Source organism: Euprymna scolopes, chromosome 45, assembly GCF_053919585.1.
Source record: "Euprymna scolopes isolate OS-2025 chromosome 45, ASM5391958v1, whole genome shotgun sequence".
NCBI classification, from domain to species: domain Eukaryota; kingdom Metazoa; phylum Mollusca; class Cephalopoda; order Sepiida; family Sepiolidae; genus Euprymna; species Euprymna scolopes.
In genome coordinates, this window is record NC_136526.1 from 38,249,247 (window position 1) to 38,275,658 (window position 26,412).

At 36.3% G+C, this 26,412-nt stretch overlaps 1 protein-coding gene across 2 annotated transcripts in view; it reads left to right on the plus strand.

Moving 5' to 3' along the window:
• Window positions 1-21,318: 21,318 nt before the first annotated feature.
• LOC145269460 (uncharacterized) overlaps window positions 21,319-26,412 on the plus strand; it is a 67,776-nt gene continuing 62,682 nt past the window's right edge. Inside the window, exon 1 of one of the 2 annotated variants that reach the window (XM_080125136.1) lies at window positions 21,319-21,946. In XM_080125136.1, the coding sequence (XP_079981262.1) occupies window positions 21,869-21,946 (78 nt within the window). In that variant the 5' untranslated portion in view covers window positions 21,319-21,868. The remainder of the gene's footprint in view (window positions 21,947-26,412) is intronic. The other variant, XM_080125137.1, reaches the window with a different exon arrangement.

Genomic DNA, 26,412 nt, shown 5'->3' on the forward strand with positions numbered 1-26,412 from the left:
TATAAAAAGTCTGTATATAAAAAATCTGTATATAAAAAGCCTGTATATAAAAAGTCTGTATATAAAATGTCTGCATATAAAAAATCTGTATATAAAAAGCCTGTATATAAAAAGTCTGTATATAAAAAGTATGCATATAAAAAGTCTGTATATAAAAGGTCTGTATAAAAAAATCTGTATATAAAAAGCCTGTATATAAAAAGTATGTATATAAAAAGTCTGTATATAAAAAATCTGTAAATAAAAAGCCTCTATATAAAAAGTCTGTATATAAAAAGTCTGCATATAAAAAATCTGTATATAAAAAGCCTGTATATAAAAAGTCTGTATATAAAAAGTCTGCATAAAAAAAATCTGTATATAAAAAGCCTGTATATAAAAAGTCTGTATATAAAAAGTCTGCATATAAAAAGTCTGCATATAAAAAGCCTGTATATAAAAAATCTGTATATAAAAAGCCTGTATATAAAAAGTCTGTATATAAAAAGTCAGCATATAAAAAGTCTGTATATAAAAAGTCTGTATATAAAAAGTCTGTATATAAAAAGTCTGTATATAAAATGTCTGTATATAAAAAGTCTGTATATAAAAAGTCTGTATATAAAAAGTCTGTATATAAAAAGTCTGCATATAAAAAGTCTGTATATAAAAAGTCTGTATATAAAAAAGTCTGTATATAAAAATCTGTATATAAAAAGTCTGTATATAAAAAGTCTGTATATAAAAAAGTCTGTATATAAAAAGTCTGTATATAAAAAGTCTGTATATAAAAAGTCTGTATATAAAAAAGCCTGTATATAAAAAGTCTGTATATAAAAAGCCTGTATATAAAAAGTCTGTATATAAAAAGCCTGTATATAAAAAGTCTGTATATAAAAAGTCTGTATATAAAAAAGTCTGTATATAAAAATCTGTATATAAAAAGTCTGTATATAAAAAGCCTGTATATAAAAAATCTGTATATAAAAAGCCTGTATATAAAAATCTGTATATAAAAAGTCTGTATATAAAAAAGTCTGTATATAAAAAGTCTGTATATAAAAAGTCTGTATATAAAAAGCCTGTATATAAAAAGCCTGTATATAAACAATCTGTATATAAAAAAATCTTTATATAAAAAATCTGTACATAAAAAGCCTGTATATAAAAATCTGTATATAAAAAGTCTGTATATCAAAAGTCTGTATATAAAAAGTCCGTATATAAAAAGTCTGTATATAATAAGTCTGTATATAAAAAATCTGTTATAAAAAGCCTGTATATAAAAAGTCTGTATATAAAAAAGCCTGTATATAAAAAGTATGCATATAAAAATCTGTGTATAAAAAAGTCTGTATATAAAAAGTCTGTATATAAAAAAGTCTGTATATAAAAATGTTTGTATATAAAAAAGTCTGTATATAAAAGGTCTGTACATAAAAAAGCCTGTATATAAAAAAGTCTGTATATTAAAAAGCCTGTATATAAAAAGTCTGTATATAAAAAGCCTGTATATAAAAAGTATGTATATAAAAATCTGTGTATATAATAGTCTGTATATAAAAAGCCTGTATATAAAAAGTCTGTATATAAAGTCTGTATATAAAAAAGTCTGTATATAAAAAGTCTGTTTATAAAAAGTCTGTATATAAAAAGCCTGTATACAAAAAAGCCTGTATATTAAAAGTCCATATATAAAAAAGCTTCACATATCTTTTCATTACCTGCCTAGTAATTAATGTGCTTTTGGTCTCGTCAATGATGGATCAGTCATTATCTGATTGACGACATCTTTTTGAGGGAGACTATCAATAACTATGTCATTTCCTTCAGACGGATTATCAAAAAGATCTCGAAAATGTTATGACCATCGTTCCATGATCCCCTCAACACTGTAAAATCACCTTTGGATTTCACAGGTACCGATGTTAGAGAATGCGGTCTAAAAGCTTGTCTGGTTTGATTTTATACATATCTTGAATTGTTTATTTATTTATTTTTTATTACATTTTAACCCCAAACAAGGCACATTGCCACTTTGGTGTAGGGGGTTACTATCAGGGGCAACCACTACTGGCGTACTATGTTGGGATTTGGGCAGCAAGATGCCGGTTCACGTTGCACTTGAACTTCTGTATGTCAGTACAGTTGGGGAAGCAGTGGCTTGGAATGGAATTCCAGTTTAGCGGTTCTGGGGAATAAACTACTGGAGTAGAAAGATCTTTTACATCTAGGGATCTCTACTCTGTGGGGTGGAATTTAGCTGGCTGCCTGTCGGGTTTGTCGAGGGTGTCTACGTCGTGGGGGCAGAAGTGTCTTTGCGGTCATAATATATCTGGACATCTGCTGACAATTTGGCCCACCACTTGTTCTTTTATTCGATGTGTCTCTTCTTTATACACTTTTTTCTGCGGTTATTGAACACAAGCATATATATATATATATATATATATATATATATATATATATATATGTATGTATATATATATATATATATGTATGTATATATATGAGCCTTCTTGTTATCTTCCAAAATATTCGTGATTGTAGAATCATTTCATCATTGTTTGGTTTTCTAAAAACTCCTTTCGAATCATTCCCAAATGAGATATTAATAAATGAAATCCCAAGGGTTTAAAACGCTCCCTTATTTTGTAATTTGGAGACATCGATGGGTTTAAGCACTTTTAGTCCATTGGCTCTGACCTTTTTCTTTATGCATAGCTTAAGTTTAGCACGAACAAGTTTGTGATCAATGTCACAGTTTGCACCCTACACAACTCTTACACTACACATATTCTAATGATCACGCTTTCACATGATGGCATAATCAAGAATACGACCATGTTTTGATCTAGAGTAAATCAAAATTATCTTGTGAATGGGTTTTGTTGGTAGAAGGTGTTACATACAGCAAGATTAGGGTTAGGGTTAGGGTTATGTCCAGTGAACAACTGCAAATAAGTATCCCATTATGATTTGCCTTACAAAGGCCATATTTTCCTAAGACACACCAAGTATTGTGATCCCTTCCAACCCAAAATCTCCAAGCAGCAAAATCTTATCTGCTTTCGGTATCCCTTTAATACAATTCCCTAAATCTTGATAAAACCCCATTTTAACAGCCTGCTAACTAGCCAAAGTAGGGACATATACTGAGATAACAGACACGTAAAGACATCAAGGTAATACTACCCTCAGTAACATGATTCTATCGCTAATTCCACAAGGTTGTTCTAACAGAGATTTGATTTTTGATCGCAAAACCGACTCCTCTTTCCCTTTTTACTCCCTTACGTTTGCCTATCCAGGAAAACGTATACCCTGCACCTTTTCAGTAAGCTGATCTTCATCCTAAAAACATGTTTCAGATAGAGCAGCAAGTGTTATATGAACAGGGCTGTCCCCTTCTTATGTATGTAAGTAGACCTACTAGATAAGTGAAAACGATATTAGGATAAGGTTAGAATCGAACCCTGTAGACAAGTGTTAAAGATAATGCAATGTTAAACATTTAGTCTATTGTAAATTCTATTCGAAATAGTTAAATATTGTATATATCGGAAAAAAAGAGGCAATTGTCTATTCTTTAGAAATCTGCATATTAAATGTCAGTTAAATGAACGCACAACGCGAGTTAAATTACATTGTTTAAAAATAGGTTAGATTAGAATTGAAGATTTTTTTGTTTGTCAAAAGTGTGTTGGACAAACATATGTAAAGACACGTGAAAATTAGTCACGTTTGAAGAACACACTTCTGACGTCATAAACAAAGGATTTTTCTCAACTAGATTGGATCAGACAGAGATCGATTAAAGATCACTCGGACTTTCATATTATAGTGTAACTGCTGAAGCAACTCCACAAAACTAGTAGGGCAGCCTAGTTTCCTATTACACTTCTAAAGTGTACTGCGATTGATGGTATCAAATTTTCTTTCACTTTCTTTTCCGACTTCTCGTCACGGGTTCGAGCCTGCCTGCCTACTACAACTTGTTTTTGCTCAACACACACCTACAAACAGCCAGGCAACGCCAGACATCCAGGCTAGTTACGCATAAATTAAAAAAAAATGATGTTTTCTTTTTACCATTTTAAAAGCAGGATATTCAGACCCATTCAAAAGAGTATGTATGTCTGCCTACTACAACTTGTTTTAACTCTAATATATAAAAGTCTATATGTGTGTCTGTCTATCCGTCTGCTTGTCTCCATATTTTTAAACTCTATTTCCTTCGAAACTATAAGCTTCTGGCTGAAAGTAATCTCAGTAAGATAAACAGTCGCCCTATCGTGTCCGCTACTTTCTGGATGAGGTTTCATAGCCTTTCAAGGAAAACTGCAAGGCAGCAGTGGGATTTGAACTCAGATTTCCCATCTCTTAGCTTCTTGCTCTGATAAGGCCCACAAGGCAGTGGCGTTTGGTTTTGGGTTTGTTTCCCCTAGTCATCGTCCAACCAAGGGCACCCACAAGACAGTGGGGTAGGGGTTGGTAATGTGTCAGAGCATGCCCACATGGGTCATAACGCACTACCTCTGGGGTCTCCTACTACTCAGAGATCTCTTACAAGTTTATCCTGGGGCCGTAAGACACCCAGTTACCGTGTGTGGCCAACGTGAAGGCACTGTAGGAGTCTTGATGATGAAGAGGCTATGTACTGACAGGGAAGACTTATGCATAGCTGCTCCCTTTTCACCGCGAGGTTAGCCAGCGGCGTAAGCTGGAAGCGAGAAGGCATGCAAGCATGAACTTAACACTAACTTATGCCTAACATACTAGACGCATGACATTCCCCTGCCGGATTAAAAATCCAAACGTACACACATATAGAGGGGACTTCATATGAAACAGTTCTTATAACACATATTAGAGAGAGAAACATTATTATGATGAAGAACATAATTTTTGGTTGCAAGGAATGACGACACGAGACAAATAGTTATTCATCAATCGGCCGATCGGTGATGTAAGGAATTCAAACTTTGATTTACATAGTCTATTTTCTCCCTTCGCTTCTAAGGGGCTCTCCTCTCCAACTGACTATCACCTGTGTGTGATTGAGAAATCTCCTTTGTTTATGACGTCAGGAGATAGAGTTTATAATACGAGCAAACAGTTAATAAAACATGTTAAAAACACTTTGACTAATTTTCACATGGATTTACAAGTGTTTATCCAAACACACTTTTGACAAACAAAGAATCCTCAATTCTAATTCTAACCAATTTTCAAACAATATATTTTAACTTGCATTGTGCATTCATTTAACTGATATATTTAATATCCAGATTTATAAGAGAATTGACAATCGACTCTTTTTCCGACATAGAAAAATATTTAGAAATATCTAATAGAATTATCTTTAATACTTGCCTACAGGGTTCGATTCTAGCCTTATCCTCATATCATTTTCACTTATCTAGTATGTCTTCTTACTTACATGAGAAGGGGACAACCCTTTCATGTAACACGCGGACTCATAACAATGAGTATAATTGTTGTATAGTCCTGGATAGGAGGAGGATACATAAAACATTCATATATTGTATTGGGGGGATATTTTCTTACAACTTCTGTTATAGACGTATAAATTGTATGTATTGTTTATCCAGGGGATATGATATCGACTTATAAACTGAGTCATGTTGTATCAGAGAGTTATCACACGGGTATATATTACAGTTCATCTTCTCTTCTCTTCTCTATTCTATATAAATAAAATGAACTCTGCTCTGTGGCGTAGTGGTTAGCGTGCTGGACAATTCACATTATATTTTCACGTTCGCGCCGACCTACCGTAGTCGTTTTTTTTTTCCTAAACAACTGGAATGGACTTTTCTTTGTGACCGAACTGTTAACGTTGCAGATGTTTTTTTTTTCACACTTTATTTTCCTACTTTTATTCATGACTCCGGGTTTGATCCTTCCTACTTACCTACAATAACATTTTTTTAAACTCCCCCTTCCTTCTCATCAGAGGGTAGTAATTAGCAAAATGCAGGATCGGATTTTGCATGCAAAAGTATTTGATGAAACAGCAAGTAAGTCAAAGCTCTTTCTTGATAACAAAAAAATGAAGCAGAGGGAATATGGTGAAGAAAAAGGTGATTACACGTGAATGGATAGTCTGGTGGAAGATAAATAATCCAGTGACGGTAAAATCTAAATATATAACTTCAAGAAAGTTAATTGAATTTCCATTTGCACAAGTAAAATCCAAGGAAATCACGTAATTGCATTTTGCTAATTCCTACCCTCTGATGAGAAGGAAAGTATTTCTTCGAAACTCCGCAGATTAAGGACTATCCACTTATCTAGTGTTTTCTTTTCAGATTAAATATGTTTTTAACTCATTTTAAAGTGTTTTTAACATGTTTTATTATACTGTTTGCTCGTATATATATATATATATATATATATATATATATATATATATATATATATATATATATATATAGCTTGTATAATTCATAATCTGGAAACCGTGACACATACTTACATTAAATACACTGCAGTATTAATATATAGATTATAAATTTTACTCGCGCGACAACAGGAGGAAATCAATCATTACGCGACATGAATTCAAAGATAATGTTTGCTGATTAATATCGAGGTTCATTTGAAAATTAACCTAAATAATTAATCATGATTGATATTAATTCATCGTTTGATTTACAATTAATCGATGAAATTTTCATCAGCTTTTTGTTGCCAAAAGCAAAGTTAAAGACGTTATTTAACTTTTTATTCCTCGTCCAAACAAAAAAACAGCGACTAATTCTTACTGGATTCAAAAATAAATGAACTACATTTTGCAAGTTTGATGTTTTTAGAACAAGTTTTACGAATCTGGCAGAGGTTTGAAAATAATTTGATTTGGTTTAAATGGTTTTAACCCATACTGAATTAAAGACAATGAACAAGTTAAAACGTAAAATTTAATTCAATTACATAATATACTTCATCGCAAGTGCTCGTCTGAGCTCCAATCTATGGTTCCCTCTCGCCAAACATTCACGAGCAACTCCCGTTTGGCTGAAAACACTATCAATAATTCCCCCCACTCTTTATCCGTGCCTAAACCTAATTCTATGAACAAAGCTTCTTTCTTAAAACTACTGTTGAACTCTCTTCCGTTTACCTGCTTTCCAGCTGACTACAAAATTGCCGTCTTCAAGTCCAATGTGAACAAATTCTTGATGAATTGTTTCCATTAAGTAATCCAATTTACCAAATTTACACTTCTAACGATTACTATGATATTGTCTTTTTGACCACTGTACACTCTTTGACCCTTATCCTCGAGTGGCCTCTGGGACTTGATAAGTGGTGATCCCATTGTCATATATATATATATATATATATATATATATATGCATATATATATATATATAAAATATTAATGACTAATGAACGATCCTTTAAAAGAAAACTTAATTTAATCATAATTTTAATGAACTGCATTAGATCAGAAATTCTTTTTGAAAGGCGACATATCTATCTTTATAAAATTTGTTATATGTTGTGAGACCAAAACTTACTTACATCATGGACTCTTCCAATACTATATTACGATGTGAGATAACCCTCTCGGGGAGCAGTATCGTAATACCTTAGAATCAGCAGGAGTACTAGTAGTACGCAGCGCATACGACCACTCATAATGAACAGCGCCGATATCCTATTCATTTATTTAAAACAAATTAATTAAACTATATCTAACCATCCATTAACTCGTCTCTTTCAAACCAATGCTGTTGCAAATTTAGTTGCTTCCACTGCATTAATTTAACCTATCCCCTGGAAATGGAAAGCATAGTAATGTCCTTTTTAATCACTTTGAGAAGTGTAATTTTTCAGTAGATTTTAAACTAAATAACCGAATTTTTCAGTAGATATTAATCTAAATAACCGATTAATATTAACTACCCAATCGGGGTCGTAGAAATACCTGGATTAGGATCCAGGCGCGGGGCGAACCCTCTCTGTGCTGATGGACCCGTAGATCTTCCCAGGTCATCCGTCTAGAAGAAGGAAAATTCTGAAGTTAAACCTAGGGGGGGGAGGCCTCTTCAGTCTCTGGACGATAACGTTCCTAGAGTTGGTGACTCAAACAAATCACCGGTTGACAAACCTAAACTGCTTAAGAAGGAAATAGACTGCCTATCGCCGGTTTTCATACTCCTTCTTTGCCTATTAGCCAGGCGTAAAGGTGCTATCACTGCGACTCGTCTGAATCACCGAGTGGTTGACCTTGTTTCCTGACTAGGACAATGAACGCCGTTATTCCCCGCTCTCGCCACATCCCATCCCCCTTAAACTGGACACAGTGTGGGTGCTTCAGTACCACATATGTCAGTGCAGTTGTACTGGGCTGACTTTGCCAGTTTCTCGGCTGCTGTTTCTGACTGATAGTACAGGTTCCCTAACTCTTTGGTAGCGCTTAGAGCGGCTGCTCCATCAACAGTTGTATAATATCGGGATGTTTGTAGTGCCATGTCGCACATGGAAAGGGACCCTTCACTCATCCCCGATGGGCTTTCCTGAGGCCACAATCCTGTGGATGAGGACAGTTGATGGTCTACTTGTATTGCATGTCTGATGTTCTGCATAACCACTTGCCCAGCACCCTCACTCACTCACCCTAACTAACTGAAACTTTTAAATTAAATAAAGTGAAATAACAGCTCAAGAAAAAGTTTGTTTAACCCCGGACCAAACTCGAAGAAAACCAACCTGCCTATTCCCTTGAGGCTTGCATTTACGAATATCCGCGGGCTTAGAACTAACAGATGATGTTGAATCATTTCTCCTTGTAAACACCCCGGATATCTTAGTAATAAGTGAAACTAACCTTCACTCCTCCATTCTCTCTAACCACTTTAACATGCCTGGTTATCTGCCACTCTGCCGTAAGGACTCGGAAATACATATGTATGGGCTTAGTGTCTATATTCGTAACACCCTCCCCCTGACTAGAGAAATAAAACTAGAATGCGTTTACGTACTTCAGAATAAATATGCAACATAATATTAGCTACTTGTATTTTCTCTACCGCTCTCCCTCAACCCAGGACTGTGCCCTAATAAACAAAGTCTCTGACAGCATAGATATAGCACTCTCCCTCGGTACTAGCGCACAAGTACATGTATTTAGTGACTTCAATATCCACCGCTGTAACTGGCTTGGATTCTCTAATTACACAAACGTAGCTGGTAGCACAACACATAGCTTCTCTATATCCCATTCCCTATCTCAGACGGTTACATTTTCGACACGTTTACCAGACCAGCAAGATCAACATGCGTCACTTCTAGATCTATTTCTGACAACAGTTCCCAATGATTGTACAACAAATGCCAACAGCCCATTCGGGAATGTGAATCACGCTGTGATAATGGTAGAAATCACTCTAAATTCTCACCCTAAAACTGAAGACCCACTACTCAAAACGAGGTATTACAAAAAGACTGATTGGGAAGCCGTCGGGGACCTTCTATAGCAAGCCTCACTCTCCCCAATGTTTACTTCTGTTTGTGCAGCTTACATTGCTCAAAGGCAGCATGCGTTCCGCAGATTAAACTTACAAAAGCTCAGTTCAAACAGACAGAAGTATATAGAAGCTAGAAATAATTCTAAGAGAGTAATAGCGACAGCTAAGACAGATTGCACTGGAACCACCAGAAAACGCACCGAAGTGCAGAAATTAGGAAAATTGGAAAATCTATAACAGTGCAGTAAATAATGGGCAGTCAACGATTCTCCTACTATCAAACAATCATAAGGTTGCTTGCACGGCAACCTACAAAGAAAATCTGCTTGCCAGTTAGTTTACCTCAAACTCCACACTGGACCCGACACACCACTCCCTCTCCGACTTTCCTTTGCGGACAAACGCCACACTAGACGATTTGAAAATCACTCCTTCTCAGGTGCATGGTATCATAAAAAACCTAGACACCTCAAAAGCATGTAGACCAGATCTCATCCCGGCTGTGCTATTAAAAAAAAATGCTCTGCTGAGGTTACTCCAGTTCTCTCCAAACTTTACAATAAATGCCTTAACGAATCTTGCTTTCCCGACTGCTGGAAAACCGCTTCTGTGGTAACAGTCTTCAAGAATTCTGGTGAAAGAACTGACCTACTAAATTATCGCCCCATTAGCCTCCTCCTGCTTTTCGCCAAAATATTTGAGTCCTTAAATAACCAAGCCCTAGTTCAACACCTAACAGCTGCTAAACTCCGTATCGACAAACAATATGGATTTAGGCAAGCCCGTTCAACAGCAGATATCTTAACTGTAGTTTCTGAACGTATATACCGTTGACTAGACAAAACAGGGGAAGGTAGAGCGGTAGCCCTTGATACATCTAAGACTTTTGACACGGTATGGCATGATGGTCTTCTAAAGAAAATTAAATCATATGGAATCACTGAAAAAATTCATAATGTAATTAAATCCTTCTTATGTAAGAGAAAAATCAAAGTTGTCCTCAACGGTCGTACATCCAAACAATATGACATAAATGCGGGAGTACCTCAGGGGTCTATCCTTGGACCTTTATTATTCCTGATATTCATAAATGACCTCCCTGATAAAATTGTTCCGGAGATGGGTGTATTTGCCGATGACATCACTCTCTATAACAGGCATGAGGGGAAAACAAATGAACACACACATATCTAAGGAAATGGCAGAAACGCGTGAGGATGACCTCTAATCTGTAGTGGAATGGAGACAAAAATGGTTGGTCACATTCAATGCTGCCAGGACTAAGCTTGTTTCCTTCAATAACTACAAGAAACCTTCTCTACCACCAATAGCAATGGCCAAGAACATATTGCTTGAAAGTACTTCTTTTAAACTCCTCGGCCTAACGTTTACAGGGAACATGAACTGGAATAGATACATTGAGAGCATTGCCAAGGCTGCTGCAAAAAAGGTGGTTTCTCTCTCTCTCTCTCTCTCTCTCTCTACCGTGCTAGAAAATTACTTACGCCTGAAAGTATCCTATACCTCTATAAGGCCACCATTCGCCCATGTATGGAATACTGTTGTCACATTTGGGCTTGTGCATCTGCTGCTTGTCTCTTACTCCTGGACAGGGTCCAAAAGAGAGACGCCAACCTGATAGGTCCTGACCTGTCATCTAGGCTTCAGCCTCTGTCCCATACCTCTGCCTGTTCTACAAGTACTTTAATGGTGAGTGTTCTGACGAACTGCAAGCACTTGTGCCTTCTCGACGTGACTATCCTCGGCAAACACAACAAGCAACTTAGTCCCACCCCTTTACAGTAGAGATCCCTAGGTGTAAGAAAGCCTTTTACTCGAATAACTTCTTCTCCAGAACTGAAAGTCTTTGGAACTCCCTTCCAGAACTCTGTTTTCCCAACTGTACTGATATGCAGAAGTTCAAGTGTAATGTGAACAAACATCTTGCTACTCATCTCCCGTCATAATGCCCCCGCAAATTATGTCCCCGATAGTAGCCCCCTACTATAAAGTGGCACTGTGCCTTGTTTGAGGTGAAAATTCAATTTAAAAAAATGAAAAATCAATAATGAAGTAATGTTAAAAATACATAGCAATTGTAGGTAACCTCTCTCATTTATATATATATACAAATTGAATAAAAAAATTTTTTTAACTTATTGCTTATATCACAATACTTAATAGATACACAATTTCGTCTTAATATTAGAGGAGAATCTATCTCTAATCCAACGTTTATTTATTTAGAATAGAAAAAAAACTTTAAAGTAAGATACTCAATATTTACATCCATGCGGGGGCGCAGAAACACCTGATGTAGAAACCAGGTGCATGGTTACCGCTCTCGGTGTGATGGACCTGTAGATCTTGTCAGGTCATCCATTTAAGAGAAGGAAAAATCTGATATTAAAATTGGGGGAGGGTTAGGGTTTAGGGTTAGGGTTAGGGTTAACCCTAACCCTAACCCTAACCCTAACCCGACCTCTGCAGTCATGGTTGACAACTTTCCTGAAGCTGGTGACTCGATCAAATCCCCGATTTGCAAACCGAAATTGCTTAAGCAGTAGATAGGCTCTGCCTGTCGCCGGCTTTCGCACTTCTTCTTTGTATATTACCACAGCCACCCTGTGCTTGGCATTGGAACCTACTAGGATATTGAAAGCTGTTCCCTATTCTCAATTTTTCTCTTTCTCTCAAACTCTGAGAAAATTGGGTTTGCTTGCATGAACTTGCTCTCGCCAGGCTTGTTTAGGCGGGTCTTGTCTGAGAGATTGAGAGTACCTGATGGACATTTTGTCTGACTGCTGTTTCCGACTGACAGTACAGGAGCCCTAACTGCTTGGTAGCGCTTAGAGCGGCTGCTCTATCATTAGTTGTATATCATCGGAATAGTTATAGTGCCATATCATGTCACGCATGGAAAAGGGCTATGTTGCAATTTCTGGTGGATTTTCACGAGTCCATATCTTTTTAGACAGGACTTCGCTAATGGACCACTGTGTGTGGATATTTGGCATCAAAACTAGACCACTTTACTCCACCCTCTTTCCCTAACCTGAAAGTAAACAAAAACGTAATGAAATGACAACCCAAAAATACGACGATCAAACCAGACAACCCCCCCAAACAAAACCAATTCGCCTCCGCCCTTGAGGCTCGCATTCACAAATATCCGTAGGCTAAGAGGTAACTTAGATGATGTAGTCTTACCTCTTAGTAAACTCCTCGGATATCTTAGCATTAAGTGGAACTAACTTACACTCCACAATCCCCTCTAACTGCTTAAACATGACAGGGTACCCTCCTCTCTGCCTTAAGGACTCGGATAGATCTATGCACGGGCTTGGAATCTATATTGGGAGCACCCTCCCTTTAACGTTTTGACGTTTTGAATCGGATGATCAGGCTTTTATGTGCTTTCGATTGGCCTTTCATCACTGCGTTACTTATATTTACTCTACCGTTCCCCCTCATTAGGATTGTACCCTAATCGATCATGTCTCTGATACTATAGAAGCAGCAGTCTTCTGTAGTAATACAAAAATACATGCTTGTTAACTTTAATGTCCACCATAAAAAATGGCTTGATTTCTCAGGTAACTCAAATGCAGCTAGACGCCCATTCCCTCACACAGACAGTAATGTTCCCAACCCGTCTACCTGATCATGAGCTCCAGCAAGCTTCACTTCTAGACCTATTCCTCACCGCAGTCCCCGAGGATTTTTTTTTAGATGGGGGTTCACCACTTATCAAGGCCCGAAGGCCAATCAGGGATAAGGGTTATTGCGTGCACAGTAATCAATGAGATAATATTGTAGTAATCATTAGTATTGGGGGTTTTGATAGAGTGTCTTACTTAAAGGGGCGGTTTGTCAGGAGTTTGTTTATGTTGGACTTGAAGACGTCCAAGTTGTAGTCAGGTGGGAAACAGGCAAGCGGCAGAGAGTTCCACTGGCGTGCTGTTCTAAGAAAGAAGCTTTGCTCATGGAATCTACGTTTGGATTAAGGCACAGATAAAGAGTGGGGAAAATTATTGACAATAGTTTCAGCCAGACGGGTGTTTCTCGTGAAAGATTGGCGAGGGTGGGACGAGGGATTGGAGCTCAGTGTGTGAATAATATTCATAGTCGACTTGGAAACGCAAACCATCTAGTGGTATTATTTGACATCACGTTTAAATTCCAACCCTAATGTGAGGAGCCAACAATAAAGTACTACAAAAAGGCTGACTAGGAAGCAATTAGAGGACACATCAGAGATGCCCCATGGACCGATATCATCTCTCTTCCTGCTGAACAGTGTACCAATGAGATAACTGAAAGGTGCAAAGCGGGCATTGAAGCACATTTTTCCCAGTAGGAAGTATTATAGCACACCCCGATCATCCCTATCGTTCACTGCTATTGCACAGACAGCATGAATTTCGCCGGTTTGTACATTATAAGTCAACTACAAATAGGCAAAAATTCATGGATGTTAGAAACTATTGTAAGAGAAATAGCGACAACCAAAAAAAGCGTGCTGAAATAATCAGGAAACGCAAAGAATCGCAAAATTCCAAGTAGCTTGTTAGGGGCGAACGTGAGTAAAAAAAAAAGAAAAAAGTAAGCTCCGCTTACTCTTTATCCTGTTCTTGTAACCTTTTCGGTTAATAACAAAACAATCTCTTGTGTTTTCCTTCCGTGGTACCAACCTTGTGTCCACATTAATATGTTTATATTTGTTTTCCTTATAAAAGATTAACTCATAAGCTAATGAACTCATCCATATGAATTTTAGAACACATCTACTAGGTGTGTGGTGCACAAATGTGGGCTATATTAAGTTTATGTAAATTTATCTAAAACAGGCAAAAATTTGATATGAATTTTAGAGCACATCTGCAAGGCGTATTGAGTAAAATGTGGACTATATTTAGTTTTATTTAGTTCTGTGAAAAACATGTAAAAGTGGAGGTTAGAAACATTCTTAAAAATTCAGATAACATCTATTCTTTTCTAATAAACTATTTTAATCATTTCAATTGTAGTCTTATTTATTTTAATGTTCTTTAGTCTATTTGTAAGTGAATGTTATATTCATAGTCACCGTTTATTACGCCCTAAACCGAGGCCAACGATTTAGGTTTGGTAACTATTTATTGTATAGTTTTATAATATACTGCTATTCATAAAGACGCACAGACAAACTGGTCTCACTTAAATATTATTAGTAAATGTTTTGGCATCTTTATTCTATTGGCTTAAATAATATAACACTAAGCTACACGCGCTTAAAATAGGGTGAAAGCTGGCTTTATATTTTCAAAGAGGTTTTAGCGAAGTTCTATGCGTATTTGTTTATGCTGCCATTTAATAGAAATTTCCGATCTTTTATTTACTAACTTACTTTTATAATAAATCTAATAATTTCTAATTTTTCATTAAAGCATAGAATAATTACTTTATCACTATTTGTTTTGGTTAATCTATGATAATCTTCTACGTTAGAAGGAACCACTTTGCAGTATCGGTCATTCTTCAATTATCAATAAAGCTATCAATGCAACAAGGTAATTCTGATCTATAAATATAAAAGCGAAAATGTATGTATGTATATATGTATGTGTGTTCGCTTTTTCTGTATGCCTACAAAAGGCTTTTTTCAGAGAAGCGGTCGGTAGCTTCACAACTTTTTAACACTTTTTATATCACATATAAATCGTAATATCTCAGAGTTAACAACGAAGCTCGCCTGTCTATTTACTATGCTCGATTTCGGGAAGATAAATATTCAACATTTGTCGCTCGCCGCATGTGGGTTAGTCTTTTTCCTATAACATCTTGGGGGGAAAAAAGCGTTCAGCAGTAAATGAATACTATCCCGCAGTCAAACTTGACCTCATTAACTCATTAAAACGGGCACCTGCCAAATCCAAGTAATTAAATGAATTCAAACGTGTTTCCGTTAGCATCTCGCGGCGGGGCAATGGTTAACGTCGCACGTTGTTTTTTTTTTCACACTTTAATTTACAACTTTGGCTCAACGGTTCGGGTTTGATCGTCATACTTACTTCAAGAAGGCTAGGTCAAACTCCATCAGGAACTTTTGAAATTAATAGAAATTTCCGATCTTTTATTTAGTAACTTACTCTTATTATAATAAATCTAATAATTTCTAATTTTTCATTAAAGCAAAGTGCATAGAATAATTACTTTATCACTATTCGTCTTGGTTAATCTATGATAATCTCCTTCTTCTACGCTATGAACTCAAGAAGGCTAGGTCCAACTCTGTGGACCCCAAGCTAAGAAATTTTTCCATCAGTAACTTTTGAAATCTATTAAACTTTGTGTATTGCATACTTTTTGTTTTATTTTTTCCATTTGACTTTAACTCTGAACATTTTAACTGTACTTATCTTGTTTTCATTTTTTTCCAAAATCTTTTTTGTCAAATATACTATTATTAACCAATACTTTTTCTTATATTTAAAACGAAAAAAAGTCATCCATGAAAATGAACATTTCCCAAATTAAACCTATACTATTATCTGAACTCAGAAAAATGCGGCTTTTTTTCTTTGCAGTATGCATTACTTTTAACTAGTCTAAACTTAATACGGAACCAAAAAGATATAACTCTTAACCAGATTTTTAAACGACTTCTTCAAATGTAAATTAATACAAAATAACCACACTTCACAAATTGATAAAAGTTTCATCATAGTATATTTATTATTGGGTGGAGTTGGAATGCTCGAACATTCTAGCTCGAGGTAGATAAAGCCAAATATATCCACGCATTAATATGGGAGGGGAGACTATCTTCAAGTATTGTCCTAAATTGGGAATGGGCAACAGACTTATACTAAGTAGATATTAATAAGTCCCTCTAATTTTTCTCTGTTTCTTTTCATTTTCTTTTTTAAATGGAGAGTAGATAATGCACTGTGGAGGTCTTATCGGCAGCTCCTGTAACTTTCGCTTCTCCTTTTTTGTCCCTCAGGCCTCATTTCTAATGAGTGATTTTTCTGACAAAAGATGAAGAAAAAGCTGCTTTCCACGTCGGTAATACTTCGTGAACAGTAGCTTGAGATGTCGGAAATTTTCTTTCTATGTCTGTCCTTGTGGTCATGTCGCTGGTAAGGGTGCTGGAGGTAAACGTTTCATCTGGGTGTACGTTATCCGCCTGATGATCAGAGACCTGAACCTTGGATTAACATCTAAGGAGGCTGTTCTATCAGCAGGTGCAAATTACCGGGGCTGTTGTATTGCCATTTGGTGAATGGATTCTGGATCATGCAGTAGTTTCTGGTGAGACCTCTCGATGCCATACTAGTAGGTAATTGTTACGGCTTTACCTTATCATGTACTACAAAAAAATCCGGTTCCACAAATCCCAAAACCCCAACATGACAAATCTCCAGAAAAAAAAACAGTAATAAACCTAGAACCCTATCCTCCAATGTAGACCCCTACTACCATGTCCCCTTCTCCAACATCAGAGGTTGAAACCCAATTACAGGAGACGAAACCGGACACATTATTTCTCAGCGAAACTAGCATAGGGCCGACCACTTCCTTAGATGAGTTCATAATTAAAGGATACTCGAACAAAATCTAAATCTGACCTCCAAGATCGCCATGGGCAGGGAATATGTGCCTACATTACAGATTGCTTTCCATGTGGTAGGGATATCTCCAGAGAAGACCCTAATTTATCTTATATGTGCTTCCGGATTTACTTGCTTACACCACCGCATTTATATTTGCCCTCTATCTCCCCCGCAACAGTAGGGTTACTAGTATATCTGAGAAAATATAAGAGTATATCTGAGAACATATAAGAGTATATCTGAGAAAATATAAGAATATATCTGAGAACATATAAGAGTATATCTGAGAAAATATAAGAGTATATCTGAGAACATATAAGAGTATATCTGAGAAAATATAAGAGTATATCTGAGAACATATAAGAGTATATCTGAGAAAATATAAGAGTATATCTGAGAACATATAAGAGTATATCTGAGAAAATATAAGAGTATATCTGAGAACATATAAGAGTATATCTGAGAAAATATAAGAGTATATCTGAGAACATATAAGAGTATATCTGAGAAAATATAAAAGTATATCTGAGAACATATAAGAGTATATCTGAGAAAATATAAGAGTATATCTGAGAACATATAAGAGTATATCTGAGAAAATATAAGAGTATATCTGAGAACATATAAGAGTATATCTGAGAAAATATAAGAGTATATCTGAGAAAATATAAGAGTATATCTGAGAACATATAAGAGTATATCTGAGAAAATATAAGAGTATATCTGAGAAAATATAAAAGTATATCTGAGAACATATAAGAGTATATCTGAGAAAATATAAGAGTATATCTGAGAACATATAAGAGTATATCTGAGAAAATATAAGAGTATATCTGAGAACATATAAGAGTATATCTGAGAACATATAAGAGTATATCTGAGAACATATAAGAGTATATCTGAGAAAATATAAGAGTATATCTGAGAAAATATAAGAGTATATCTGAGAAAATATAAGAGTATATCTGAGAAAATATAAGAGTATATCTGAGAACATATAAGAGTATATCTGAGAAAATATAAGAGTATATCTGAGAACATATAAGAGTATATCTGAGAAAATATAAGAGTATATCTGAGAACGTATAAGAGTATATCTGAGAAAATATAAGAGTATATCTGAGAAAATATAAGAGTATATCTGAGAAAATATAAGAGTATATCTGAGAACATATAAGAGTATATCTGAGAAAATATAAGAGTATATCTGAGAACATATAAGAGTATATCTGAGAAAATATAAGAGTATATCTGAGAACATATAAGAGTATATCTGAGAAAATATAAGAGTATATCTGAGAAAATATAAGAGTATATCTGAGAAAATATAAGAGTATATCTGAGAAAATTGACCACATCCTGTCTTCTAATCGTTCGGCTAACATTCACATTTGCGGTGACTTCAATGACCATAATGTGGAATGGCTGACCCACTCAAATAAGACAGATGATGAGGGGAGGTTCTGTCATGATTTTGCCATTGCCTATGACCTCACTCAGATATTTCACGAACCCAACCGTGTGTCCGATACTACCGGTCAGTATGCAAGCTCTCTAGACCTTTTTCTCACAACTTCTCCTGGGCTATGTTCATGTTCCGTTCTATCTGCTCTGGGATTCTCCGACCACTCCGTTGTATCAGTTAAGATAAAAATGAAATGTAATACGTCTTCAGACGTACCTCTCCACTATACTGTATACCGATACTCCATGGCTGACTGGGATAGCTTCTGTACATTCATATCTGATCTACCTCTGCATTCCATGTTTAAAAAGGATGTGTCCTCTATAGTATCAGACCTGACCAATTAATTGTAGGTATGGACTGATCAAAAAAGTTCAACAAAACCTAACAGCCAGCCATAGTTCTCCCCAGAATGTGCTGCTGCCATCGCGCACAGAAATCACTTTTTCCATAGCTACCAACGTAATAGATGTACTGAGACTAAAGCTGCTTTCAGGAAGGCCAGCAACCACTGTAAAAGAGTAATAAAAAATGCAAGAGAGCTTTATGCTCAGTCCGTCAAATCCAAAGTAGCTGAGCAGCGGCTTGGTTCCTACGATTTTGGGCAAATAGCAAACAGGATCCTGAAAAGAAGCGTGCGTTCTATCCCAACCATCATCAATGGACCTGAGGTCATCTTGTCAGAATCAGACAAACTATTTGCCAAGAATTTTGAAGCTTATTCTACCCTATGCGACGAAGGCCATCAACTCCCAGTATTTCCTCCTATAAAAGACAACACGCTATGCAACATACACATATCTGTGCGTGATGTCGCCAAACTAATCAAGAACCTTGATTCCAGTAAAGCAACTGGCTCTGAGGGCATTTCAATTATAGTGCTGAAAAAGCTTAAACCAGAAATTGCCCCTATACTTACAAAACTGTTTAAGCATTGCCTTAAGGAGAAGTGCTTTCCAACACCCTGGAAAACTTCATCAGTATGCCCTATATTTAAGAACTCAGGTGAAAAGTTATCTCCCTCTCAGTAGAGACCAATAAGTCTCCTGTGTGTTTTGAGTAAGTTGTTGGAATCCATATTAAATAAAGAAGTAGTCAACCACCTCAGCAGAAATAACCTTCTTAGTGACACACAATATGGTTTCCGTTCTGCAAGATCTATAGCAGATGTGCTAACGTTTATATCTCATAGGAATAGCGAATCTCTCGACAAAGGCTTCCTTTCTAGGGCAATTGCTCTTGACATATCAAAGGCCTTCGATAAGATATGGCATAAGGGCCTACGTCACAAGATTTCCAGCTACGGTATAACTAGAAATATTTTCTCAATTATTAAATCATTTCTCTCCGATAGGCTCATAAGAGTAGTGGCTGATGGGCAGAAATCAGAGGCCCACAGTATTAATGCTGGAGACCCTCAGGGGTCCATCCTGGGCCCAACCCTCTTCTTGATCTACATCAATGATCTCCCAAAACACATACTAAAATCGTCATTGACATCTATGCTGATGACACAACCATCTATGGCAACACATCAAAGTCTCTAAATGACAAAGTTCTCTCTGATTCTCTCTCCTCTGATCTTGGGCGCGTGGTACAGAGGGGGAAGAGGTGGCTGCTTAGTTTTAATGCATCCAAACAAAGCTTCTATCTTTGCATCATCAACGCTTTGATCCCTATCTGGCATCAATTGAAATGGATGACTCTCGTCAAGGGGAGGCTCCATGTTTTGACAAGCTTCTGGATTTGACCTTTACTCTAAAATGGAACACGTACATCAGGTCTGTTCCCAAGGTCGCTGGGAGGATGGTGGGATCCTTCTACCGCTCCAGAAGATATCTCACTACTGATGCAATTCTCTATCTGTATAAAAGCCAAGTACGTCCAAGGATGGAGTACTGCTGCCACATCTGGGCAGGAGCTGCTAAAAACAGCCTATCCTGCCTTGACAGAGTACAAAATAGACTTCGTGGTTTAGTGGGGGATACCCTTTTCCCTTTCCTGCAGCCTCTCTCCACAGAAGAGACGTTGCGAGCCTGTCTTTGTTTTATCGTTATTTCCATGGCAAGTGCTCGGCTGAGCTCCAATCTCTGGTTCCCCCACCAATCTTTCACGAAAAACACCCGTCTAGCTGAAACTAGTGTCAATTATTTTCTCCACTCTTTATTTGTGCCTAAATCAAAACGTAGATTCCATGAACAAAGCTTCTTTCTTAGAACTGCACGTCTGTGGAACTCTCTTCCGTTTGTTTGTTTCCCACCTGACTACAACTTGAATGTCTTCAAGTCCAACATAAACAAATTCCTGACAAACAGCCCCCTTAAGTAAGACACTTCATCAAATCTCCAATACTAACGATTACTACGATACTCTCCAATTGATTACTGTACACGCAATAACCCTTATCCCCGAGTAGCTTCCGGGCCTTGATGAGTGGTGACTTCCATGTAAAAAAAAATGATTTTTTTCTATTGTAATTAGAAGAATCACAAACAACATAATAGAAAAACTTCAATCAGATTAAAATTGGCAACTTGGTATTAATTCACCCCCCCCCCGACTGCAACAAAATTTGATATTTATTCGTACCCTACTGCAATAAAATTGGGTATTTAGTCATACTAGGGTATTGCAACAAAATTTGGTATTCATTCGTCCCCCACCGCAACAAAATTTTATATTTATTCGCCCCCCCCACTTCACAAAATTTGATATTTTTTCCTCACCCACTGCAGTAAGATTTAGTATTTATACGTCCCCCGCTGTAACAAAATTTGATATTTATTCGTCCCCCACTGCAAAATCTTTGATACAATATATAAGCAGATAAGGTAACTAGCGAATGAAAGGGAGAGATTTCAGGCTGATGCAAAAATAGCTGTTAAAGAACTCGAAGGCCTTTCCCGAAAAGAGTAGCTAATGCCTTCGTTAATAAAATCAGCAAGTTTCTCAAAAGGAGGACATAATGCCTGGTAGATCGCAGTTCTGAAAACAAGGTTGAACAAACTTCAGCCGAACATATAGTACTTAAACAAAAGAGGCCCTCGTGTACCGTGGCGCATTTTTATTGGATAATAACGGTGAAGTTTTTAAAGCCACGCCTCTGGATTGCGTGTCTTCGTTTTTTTATTGGATCATTTCATCACGATAAAAAAAAAAAACAAATAAGAAAAAAAAAAAAACGCTACGCCTCTTTCGTTCGCTGCTTTTTGTGTTTGTATCAAAACAGGCCGACTGACCGGAGAAAAGCGAGACAAACTTTGGCGTCAAAGCGGAAAAGACAGTCAGTGCTTATCTATTGAATTAACTTTTAAGTTGTTTACAAAATGAAGAAAAACGGATCATTTTATGTTTTAAGGTTCGCTGTCAATATTGTTTTAGTTTCCGTTATATTGAACACAGAGGTGAGTAAAGGTGGTATTATTTCGTTTATTATTTATAATTTTATTACATATATTGCTAATACGTTCATATGAATTATTATTTAGTCTGGAGCTGAATGCTATAGTGTTTTTTTTTTTAAATTATTATTAGTTTATGACCCCCCCCTCCACACACAAATATATATATATATATATATATATATATATATATATATATATATATATATATATATATATATATATATATATATATATATATATATATATATATATATATATATATATATATATATATATATATATATATATATATATATATATATATATATATATATATATATATATATATATATATATATATATATATATATATATATATATATATATATATATATATATATATATACGGCATAATCACGTTGACACACAGGTTCTCGCCATATCACCGAAGTTAAGCAACTTTAAGCTTGGCTAATACCAGATGGGTGACCATTTGGAAAGTCTAGGCGCTATATGTGCTCTCCTCTCATCTCGGCATTTGTTTCCAATCGACCTGTACCTCAACTTCCCACTGGTATTCAACAATGAATGTTGACTCAGAAGAGGCAAGGTTGGTGACTACGCAACTCTTGCCACTTAAATTCCACGCGCAGGCATCATTACAGTGAGTATCTATAGTTTCTCAAGACTGGAGGAAGCAACTATATATATATATATATATATATATATATATATATTTAAATAAGGGAGTAGTCACCAACAATGTGTATTTTTTAACATTATTTTATACACATTCCCAAACCAACAAAAGCAAACACACACACGCACACACACGCGCACACACGCACAAACACACACACACACATACACACACACAAACACACACATACACCCTACCCCACCCTAAAGGAAAAGAAAAAAACCTTAAGCAGAAAGAGATAGCCAGGTCAGTGGTCTCCCTCGACAAGCCCAATAAAAGAGTAATAAAAATTGAGCATGCCAATGAATAATAAACACTTACAAGCCTCCACCCCTTGGAAAAACTTCAAATTAACTACGAAAATCGCCATTTTTACATCTCCAACACATTTGGAAATAATTTCTGACGAGGACGCATTACAGAACGTCTGAAACGCGCGTAAAAACGATTTCAGTGACTTAAAAACATTATTACAATGATCCAAACATAATTCCCAATGAAAAACCAAGACACGGAATAATAAAATAGTGTTAAAAAATACACATTGTTGGTGACTACTCCCTTATTTAAATATACATCTTTCTTTCGTTGGAATTTCTTAACCCATTTTATTAATATATATATATATATATATATATATATATATATATATATATATATATATATATATATATATAGTTTTCATAACTTTATGTGAATATGTATATATTTAAATGTTTGATTCATGTCCAGGAAACCTACATCTAAAATTTCAATGGTTTAAACCCAAAAATATGCGCGGAGGAGTTTGATAGAGTCTGCAAAGATCAACTCTTTCAACTTTGACCTCTTGGTAGCCGGGTTTCGCCAAAAAACTGATTAAAACCCTTGCTGCATGTCTGAATATCATTTATGTAAAATTTCAAATGTTTACACCCAAAATTGGCCGAATAGTTTAGCTAGAGACCCCGAAGTTTTGACCCCTTGGCAGTACAATTTTCGGCTAAAAAACGATTAAAAAGCTTCTCCTATGTCTGAATACACTTTATATAAAATTTAAAATATTTAGACCAACAATTGGCTGAGTAATTTGGTAGAGACTGTAGAGTTTGACCCCAATTCTGGCCCCTTAACATCTATTGTTTTGGGCTAAAATCATCATAAAAAGTTTGATCCATGTCTAAGTAATCTACAGCTAAAATCTCAAATGTTTTAACCCAAAATTGGCGGAGGAGTTTAGTAGAGTTTTCGACGGCTAAATCATTGAACTGTTTACAGCAAAATTTCTGGCCGAAAACCCGATTAAAAAGATTTTCCCAAATTTCAATACCCCTTATGTAAAATCTCGAGTCAGTACACTAAAAATGTACAGAGTAGTTTGGCAGGGAAATGTACACACACACAGACAGACAGACAGACACAGACAGACGCTTTCACTTTTATAGATATACTAGCAGGGGTGCCCGGCGTTGCCTGGGTGCTTGGAGGTGTATGTTGAGCAAAAAAAGAAGGTGTTAGAAGGCAGGCTCGAACCCGTACTGCATAGGAGGAAAAGAACGTCTTTGCTGTTACGACCACCGTCAAAAATGAAACAACGCTAAACAATCGAAAGAGGGGATGACTTTCGAAAATATCGGCGAAAAAAGCGACCCCTCCTGTTGAAAAGTTCTACGTTAAGGGTTAAGAAATAAATGTTTTTAGCAAATTTTTCGGTATTTGTCGTTTGAAGGGTCGAGCTTCAAAACGGCACTGATCTTGTGAAAATCCATCGCCCCTGTCGAAAGTTTTAGGCAGACATGCAAACATACATACATTTATATATTGGTAGCTCAAATTTTCGAGCCAAACCGATTAAAAAACTTGCCTTATCTCTGAATACGCTTTATGTAAAATTTCATATGTTTAGGCTAGACATTGTCTGAGTAATTTGGTAGAGACCGCAGAGGTTAATTTTTTTTAACCTGTCCCCTATTATGACTCCTTAACATTTATTCTTTTGGGCTCAAATCAAGTTATTAAGTTAGACTCATTTCCAAGGAACCTAAATCTAAAATTTCAAGTGTTTATACCCAAAATTGGCGGAGGGGTTTGGTATAGTTCTCAAAGGTCAAATCGTTGAACTTTGACCCCTTAACAACCAAATCTTACTACCTGTATATAAAATTTCGAGTGTGTAGGCTAAAAATTGACAGAGTTATTTTGTAGGGAAATGTACACAGACAGACAGACACACACACACACAGAGATACTTTCACTTTTATATCGGCGAAAAAAGCGACACCTCCCTGTAGAAAAGTTCCCAGTTGAGGGTGAAGAAATTAATGTTTTTAGCCAATCAAAGACACAACTTTCTACAAAACACTCCCGAAAAACCCAACATTCATCTATAAAATAGAACTCGTCGTCTGGGTGAGGCCCCGTGTTTTGACAAGCTTCTGGGTTTGACCTTTACTCCTGATCTGAAATGGAACACGTACATCAAGTCTGTTGCCAAGGTCGCAGGAAAGATGGTGGGATCCTTCTACCGCTCCAGAAGATATCTCACTACTGATGCAATTCTCTATCTATATAAAAGCTAAGTACGGCCAAGGATGGAGTACTGTTGCCATATCTGGGCAGGAGCTGCCAAAAACAGCCTATCATGCCTTGACAGAGTACAAAATAGACTTCGTGGTTTAGTGGGGGATGCCCTTTTCTCTACCCTGCAACCCCTCTCCCACAGAAGAGACGTTGCGAGCCTATCCTTGTTTTATCGTTATTTTCATGGCAGGTGCTCGTCTGAACTTCAATCCCTGGTCCCCCCTCGCCAAACTTTCACGAAAATCACCCGTCTAGCTGAATCCACTGTAAAAAATTTCCCCCACTCTATATATGTGCCTAAATCAAAACGCGGATTTCATGAGCAAAGCTTCTTTCTTAGAACTGCACGCCTGTGGAACTCTGTTCCGTCTGCCTGCTTCCCTCCGGACTACAACTTGGATGTCTTCAAGTCTAATGTTAACAAATTCCTAATGAACCGCCCCCCTAATTAAACACTTCATAAAATCTCCTCACTAACGTGATGTACTTGCAATAACCCTTATCCCTGAGTGGCTTCCGGGCCTTGATAAGTGGTGATCACTGTGTAAAAAAAAACAAAAAAAAACTCACGAATCTTATCAAAAATCTTACTCCTTGTATCTTCAAGATAATTACTTCCCTCATTCCCACAAATCCTAATGCAGCTAGCTTTTACACTACTCCTAAACTACACAAACTTCACAAACTCATAACAAACACAGACACTACCACCGCTACACCTCAAACTTTGGGGCCCTCAACCCTGACAGTATTTATGAACCAGTGAAATTCCTGAACATCTCATCCCCTGGTAGACCCATAATATCAGGTGTTGGCACCCTAACAGAATAGATCTCTGGATATATAGATAACATTCTAACCCCTTTGTTATCTAACATCCCTAGCTATATTAAGAACTTGTTTTCTCAACACTATTGGACAAATCGACAATCTTTCACAAAGAAATTATTTTTATCACGTTAGATGTATCAGCTCTATTAACTAACATCCCTCATGACGAGGGAGTAGAATTCCTCTTTCACAATAATTTCCCCAACGGCAAAATAGAAGACATTTGTAAGCTTATAAACTTCATCCTCATTTTAAATTTAACAATCAAAATTATCTATATATATAAAAGCGAAAATGTATGTATGTATGTATGTATGTATGTATGTATATACGCTTTTCCTCGATGTCCACAAAAGGCTTCGTTCTCAAGAGAGCTAAGTAACGTTTGTTCAATGTC